The sequence below is a fragment of the Phalaenopsis equestris genome, unplaced genomic scaffold (assembly GCF_001263595.1).
Source record: "Phalaenopsis equestris unplaced genomic scaffold, ASM126359v1 Scaffold000660, whole genome shotgun sequence".
Classification (NCBI taxonomy): domain Eukaryota; kingdom Viridiplantae; phylum Streptophyta; class Magnoliopsida; order Asparagales; family Orchidaceae; genus Phalaenopsis; species Phalaenopsis equestris.
This window is the reverse complement of record NW_018165100.1, coordinates 28600-36045: the sequence shown is the minus strand read 5'-3', so window position 1 is coordinate 36045 and position 7446 is coordinate 28600. Positions and strand designations below refer to the sequence as shown.

Below are 7446 nucleotides of genomic sequence, written 5' to 3'. Positions count from 1 at the left end.
ACGCAGACACAGGACGCCTTCTTCCTCAATGTTTCGGAGCGGCACCAATAAACACATTTTTCAAACACTGCGGCGGCAAACGCCGCCCAATAAGCTGCCCCAAAAGCAGCTTCAGTCGACACTACGTTGCGGCTAAACAGGCTAACTCCAGTTCCAGCTGTACGCTAATATAATACAAAATAAAACTATCACGAACTTTCAAATTATGCAGTCCTGTAAATAAAAAATTGTGATGACATATTTTTAAAACAAGGAAGAAACGAAGGAGAAAAACAGGCAAATTTTCACCCAACTAAGAATTGAAAGAATTGAAGCTCAAGTTTAAACCAACCATCATCATTAACTGCATCACAAAGTTTACCGTTACTTGTACTGAGACCATAAAGCTCCTCTCCAGAGCGTGGGGATTAATCTATTTGAATTGATCCAAGGGTTAAAATACAGTTAACACAACGCTTTTCACGTATAAAGAGACTGAAAATAAAATGAAACATTTCAGGCTTCGATTGAATCTTCTATTTCTGTAATGGTCAATAGCCATTGATGTGGCGTTGAGCTGAACCTGAGTAAATCTCTCTTGTATCTGTCAACCTGGAGAAGGGAATCTGTGTTGGTCCAGGTAGCATCCTCTGATTAGTGTAGCGATTATCAACCCTAGAGTCAGACATTGATTTTGAGAAAGCCTGAGCAAGTTCCAGTGCTGAGGCCGCTCTCATAACCCGAGGACCTGGTGGTGTTTCAGGCTTGGGAGGCTCAATAGGCTTCCGCCATGTTTCATGCTCTTCCAGTCTCTCTACTGGCTTCTTCTCCATCTCCCTAAGGTTTCTCCAGTTCTCATTTCTCCTTGAATTCCTCTGACAAATGCCTTTCTCCTGGTAGGGTTGATTATCTTTCCTCTCTGCATTCCATTCCTCGGAGATGACTCCACCCCTTCGACATGTCGATTGAATGAAGATGCAGCAGGTTCCAGCTTTGATTCAATCTTCAAGTCATCAGATTTAGCCCTAAATTTCAATTAAAAGAAAGTCCAGCGTGTGAGAATAGTTGTAAAGCAAATCCAAAGCAACGCTTAACGAGGAAATAGAGTGGTAAAGGTGCCATTCCATGAGAAGTTAGCAATATCAAATTTAACAAGGAAAAATCAAAAAGTTGCATCACACGCTTCAGAAATTAGTTAGTACTCGTTCATGGAGTCAAACAAACAGGCTGTTCATACGTAAGGTTAAGAAATGTTGCATCATTTTCCACTAAAATGTAATCATTTGCCATATCACAAATATTTGAGATCAGCATCATAAATCCTCTATTAATCCCTATGGCGAGCTGTATGAAATATTAACTCTATTTTGCACAACTTTTACAGACTTTCTACCTCACGGTCTTTTTGCATAATATCTAGGCTTATGGCCATTTTCTCTCTCGCTTATTCCTTTTCTAGCTCTTAACCATTCTCACAGTTTATACAACAAGTGCACCCCATTGCACCAAGAAAGTCCAGTTATAGCATTATAAAAATGATTTAACAAAAAATCCCTATATCGCCATATGAATATAACATAATCATCAACATAGACCTAATATCAAAAATTTGGAGCCTGCATAATAAAAGATTCCGTGAAAATAGTGCAAATTAAGGGGGCAAAACCATCATCACCTTCCTCAATCGCATTATTCCGAAAGATTAGAAGGCAACACGAGTAACCATAAAAGGCTGAACCCCTTAAATGATTATGTACTTGATAAACTAGATCCTTTTATTAGAGATTTCTTGATACATTTCAAAATTCTTAATATAAAATCTAGTGTATACACGTTAGATTTTGTTCTTGTTGACTAACCACCCCAACAATACTAAGGGATTTGATCAATATTACGAACCATCCTTCATTCATTAAGTGCTGCATTTGATGATGCATTCTAATTTTCAAAAGTTCCAACTTCTAATCATAGCGTACAAAAGGATTTGATCAATATTATGAATCATCCTTCATTCATTATCATTAAGTTCTACATCATATGCTGATTCTAATTTTCAAAAGTCACAACTTCTAATCATAGTGTCGTCGGGAACATCTTCCCTACATTATATGCCATCAAAATACAGCCCTTTTTTATTACCATATTACGTTCTTTGACAGGTGCTTCTTCCACTCTATCCGATACAATCCCATCCTACTTTTCTTTTAGCTAATTTTCCTATGCATCCAACCCTTATATTAAATAATAAATTTAAAATAAAATTTACAATATTTAACTTTGGACCTCCATAGTACTTACATAGTACTCCATCTCTATCTCATTTTTTGAATAATAAATCTAGTGTAGTACTTGAGGATACCATTAATAGATATTACTAAATCTTCACGCAATAAAAACTAATAAATATCAATTTTAAGTACCTTAGAGTTTTATACCATTAATAGAAATTACTAAATCTTCAGGCAATATAAACTAATAAATGTCAATTTTAAGTACCTTAGAGTTTTATACCATGTACTAAGTTGCACTAATCCTGAGCCTTTCATACTATTAATTTCTTATTCAATTCAAAATAGATCTCACTACTAAAAAAGTCCTTCGTAAAAAACAAACACCAAGCTATCTTTAACGTCTTTTTAAGCATCTCCAATTCAAAAAAAGTCCTTCGTAAAAAACAAACACCAAGCTATTTAACGTCTTTTTAAGCATCTCCAATTCAAATTTCTTTTATGCCCTTAACAAGGATTTGATCCTTAAGTTACTGTACTGGCAATAGAAATAATTTGTTTATTGTCTGTAATGTAATCAATCTGCTGTTAACCATAAATGAAACTAAATTTACCGGTGAGACTGTACACCAATTTCAAGATTGTCAACAGCATCTACGGCCCGCTCCTTGAGAACCTACAATTGCATTTAACATCAGCAAAAAAGTAAGATAAAGAAATAGTAAACAGAGATATAAGGAGCTTACAAATTCCCTAGGACGAGCTCCACCAAATACTGTTTTCCTGCATTGACAAAACACATTACATATCTGTAAGTGGAAAATGATTTCAAAATCGCATGCACGGCAAAGAAGGATAAACCATGGTTTGACTTTCACATGTGACAAAATCAAAAAATTAGCAATTAAGAGATGAAAATGGTTCGCCAATAATAAAAAAGAAATAAAGATGATGATGATCTTCTATAGATGGTTTGCATGTGACTCGATATTTGCCTGTTTCAATCTATGCATAATTGATGAACAGCCAACAAGGAAAGAATGCCAAAAGAAAAAAAATACTGCACTACTCTACAACCACAAGTAACTACAACAGTATTCCCAACTCAGCTAATGTTAGGATAAGTCTTTGAGAATCAATTTCACAATTTCTCTTCAGAATACAATAGCCTTTGCACAAGAGTAAAAGACACCAAAATTTTAGCCAAGCAAGGCAAATTCAATGGGGACTCATCTTTACGGTCATCGGAAACTCAAAGCAGAAAAATGATTAGCCCGGTTCCACTTAGTAGTGGAAGAGGCTTCTCTTCTTTGATGTCTCTGATACCATGTGAATTTTTGAATAACTTTCTTCTCAATGAATACATAGATAATTCACCTATAAATAGGCGTTTACAAGAAATAAAACAAGGAAAGAAATCTTCCTACAATTAAGTAATTCCTATAATTATAGAATAAACATAAATACCTATAATTAAGAATTACTATTTTTATACTATCACAAAATATAGCAAGTACTAAATAACATTAAAGTAAATAATAATGAGCGTAATTCCACAGACATGTCTATGATTATAGTTTTTATGAATGCAGTATCCTTCCACCAAATTATCTATTCGATGCATAGTTTTGATGGCTAATGGCCATAAAATTCAACATGTTGTGCAACCTATCTGCTCTCAACCCAAAAAAAAGGGCCTTGACACATATCAGGATTTCACTAAAAAGTCAAATTGAACTCAATCAACTATTTCCAAGTGCAGTTAATATGGGATTAAGGTCACAGGTGAAGAGAATTCGTTGGTCATTTAAATGAGGAATTTCGGATGTTTCTGTTTGAGATTACCCTTCCCCTCTTGAGTGGTGATGCTAATTATTGGAATCCCATCACCAACATGCATGCCAAGTCTACTAACCCTTGATGCGGCTTAACTATATCCAATTTGACAAGTGGTTGTACAGAAGTAGATCTTTGCTGCCAATCACGATTATCCCATCCAAGCTTTTCCACTTTTACAGTTTCGGTTCCTATTCCAAGACTTTACACAGAAATTGAGCTTTCGATTTTTTTCGTAGTTGAGCAACCCTATAGGCCATACGAAAAAATCTATACATAGTTAATGCATTTAATGACTTTAACTTTTACTCAATTAAATTTTCATATTCTCTATTTTAGTCTTCTGTGTACCTATTGATATATGATGCCTTTGAATGCGGTACTGGTGTGATAAACAACATTCATAGGAAGACATCTCCCTATACTAACACAATACTTAAATTTTCATCAACTTGCTGATCTCTCTTTAAAATACTTTTTTTTTGTTTAATATTTGTTAAGGTTTTGCAAGAATAATGATTTTTTTCTAATTTTCTACAAGTTGAATTCCATGTACTACTAAATAAAAAAATACAACAACAACAACAACAAAGCCTTAATCCCACTACATGGGGTCGACTACATGAATCTTTTTTCTCCATTGCATCCTATTTAGTGTCATATTTTAATTTAGCTCTAATAAATTAAGATCATTTTTTATACAATAAGCCCAAGCTCAAGTCATATTTTTTATTCTAAATAAAAAAATAAAAAGATAAAAAATCAATTACTAGCTTATTTTCCATGTTTCAAATTTCTTATTGATTTCGTTGAATTGATTTTAACATTATCAATCTAGTTACAAGTTCATGTATATAGAGCATACATCTAAAACAATGCATTTTCTGTATTTACTAGTATTTTTTTATAAATTATAATTTTGTGTAACCTACATACATGCATCATCCTAAGTGCATTAAGAACTATAAACCCTAAAACATATGTTATGAGAGCGCCTAGCTTAAGGGCAAATTTTTCTTTTGACACCTAAAAGAAATTTAGTCTTTTACTATTATTATTGTTAGGTATAAATAGGCTTGTTATGTCTAGGATTATATTAATGCATGAAATTGAGTTGTCAATCTTAAGTTTAGGTTTTGAGAGAGATTTCCTCCCTCTCGAAATATAGAAATTGGTAGATATTGCCTACCTCTTGAATCGTATATATTTATCTATGTTTTCTTATTGAGTTGTTTGATTTATTGAAGAAAAATTTTGTTTACCCTAATTTTTCTGAAAAAGCATGCCGATTTTGAGGTACGATCATATCAAATTAGTATCAGCACCATTGATTTCTGGAAACCACAAACAGATGGGGTGTTCAAATCTTTATCAACCACGGATTACAACATAGGGATTGCATACAGTCGCACTTTTGAGCCACGAAGGGATAGTGGTTTACCGAGGAGAGCGACAAAGCCGAGGGAGGAAGGCAGCGGCGGGGAAGCAATGTACAGAGACAGTAAACATTGGTTTTTCTCAAGTTCTCACAACGTCCAAGCCTGACAACGGGATCGCCGCTACTGCGATGCAATTCGAGCAATCAGGCTTTGCTCGGATTTGTGATTTATTTCACCGAACTAGATTTCTTCTACTTAATTTAACTTACAGACAGTCTTCCACGTACGAAATTATTGTATTTCTGCTTACTTGTGCCGAAGCTATTCAGATCAACGACGGGAATATGTACTCGTGATGCAATCCCGCGAATCACTTAGACGGGATTTTAGCGTGCTTGGGTTTTTGTGCTTTGTGATTAAAATTTTTTCTTGGCATGATGGGATCAAAAAGGCGGATGATTTAGAAAAAAAATTGGAGGAAGAGATAAGTCAAATAAATTTTAGAATGGAAGAAAGATTCGTTGTCATATGAGAGGTTCTCTTTTAAGGAACCGACTGGAAGATTGATTTGAGAGCACGGAGAAAATTTGAGAGATGCAAAAGAGGTTCATTGAGATGCAATCCAAGAACCCGCCGACAACTCAATTTACAAATTCTAACCAAATGTTGATTGGAGAATCCGTGGCAAGATCAAAATAAAAAGAAATCGAAGGTAATGAACATGAGCAAAGCATCCACCATCATGAACCTCCTCTCAATGCTTTGATTAGATGAGGATTAGAGATTTATAATGGAATCAGTTGGGTTGAAACATGGAGAAGGAATTATGCAAGAGGTATGGAGGAGCACAAAGAAGAAATGAGAGAAGCAGTGAGTGGATTCAGCTACGATCGAAGGAAGGAGTTTTACCCTCGATACAAGAAGGGAAACAGAGGAAGAGGAAATTGTAGTTATGTTAAAATTAGGAAGTTGATGATATCGATCTTCGAGGTGGAGACGAACATGGGTGGGTGTATCGAGCGGAGCGATACTTCACAGGGAATGAGATAGATGAGAAGGAGAAACTTATGGCGGCAAGATTGTGTTTGGAGGGGAAAGCCTTAGCATGGTTTCAGTGGAGAGAGGCTAGATACCCAATTCATTCATGCGATAAATTTAATGATTGATTGTTGGAACATTTTTGAGTCATTTAAAAAGGAGACCTGCATGAACAATTCTATGTCTTGACTCAGGAGGGGACAATCATGGAATATAGGGAGAGATTAGAACCATTATAGGGACGACTATGGGGGATTTCTAAAGCAGGACTGGAGGGCAATTTCATTAAGAGCTTAAAGCCCACCATACAATTAGCACTTTGACTACTAAGATTGCGGGGATTGAGGGAGATGGAGCTAGCCCAGATGGTGGAAGACAAAAACGAGATAAAGAAATCCGACAGGATCAACAAAGATGGAGCATCGTAGTGAACTACTGCAACCTCGACGATGTCAAAAGTTTAGACATTGAAAGGTAGGGAGTTGCATGGGACACGAATAATGGACCACGACTGAGAGAAACACTCAAGTGCCTTACAGAGACAAATTCAAGAGAGGCGAGCCAAGAGGCCATGTTTTCAGTGTGATGAGAAATTTAACTTGGGACATCGGTGCAAGGATCAAAGATTACAAGTTCTCATAGTGCAAGATGAGGAAGCAGAGAATAAGTAAATAGAGACAACTATGAGTGAGGAGGAACACTCATTTTTTCCACCTCGAGGTGTCTTTTGGGAAGTGGGAGGGAGAGTTCTTACAAGAGCGTTTACCCTAAGGACAATTTAATATTTAATTATTATTGTTATTGGGCATATATAAGCTTGTTATATCTAGGGTTAGGTTTATGTATGAGATTGAGTTGTGAGTCTTAAGCTTAAGTTTTGAGAGAGATCTCTCGAATTGTAGGTATTGGGAGAGATCGTCACCTCTCGAATTGTAGGTGTTTATTTTTATTTTCTTGTTGAGTTGTTTGATTTATTGAAGAAATAT

The 7446-nt window shown here is 35.6% G+C and overlaps 1 protein-coding gene across 1 annotated transcript in view; it reads right to left on the bottom strand.

Moving 5' to 3' along the window:
- Positions 1-315: 315 nt before the first annotated feature.
- The window catches only part of LOC110030118, a 29039-nt gene continuing 21908 nt past the window's right edge, over positions 316-7446 (bottom strand). Inside the window, 4 exon segments of the mRNA XM_020732697.1 lie at positions 316-905; positions 908-1004; positions 2822-2883; positions 2954-2990. Coding sequence (XP_020588356.1) covers positions 531-905; positions 908-1004; positions 2822-2883; positions 2954-2990 — 571 coding nt within the window. The 3' untranslated portion in view covers positions 316-530.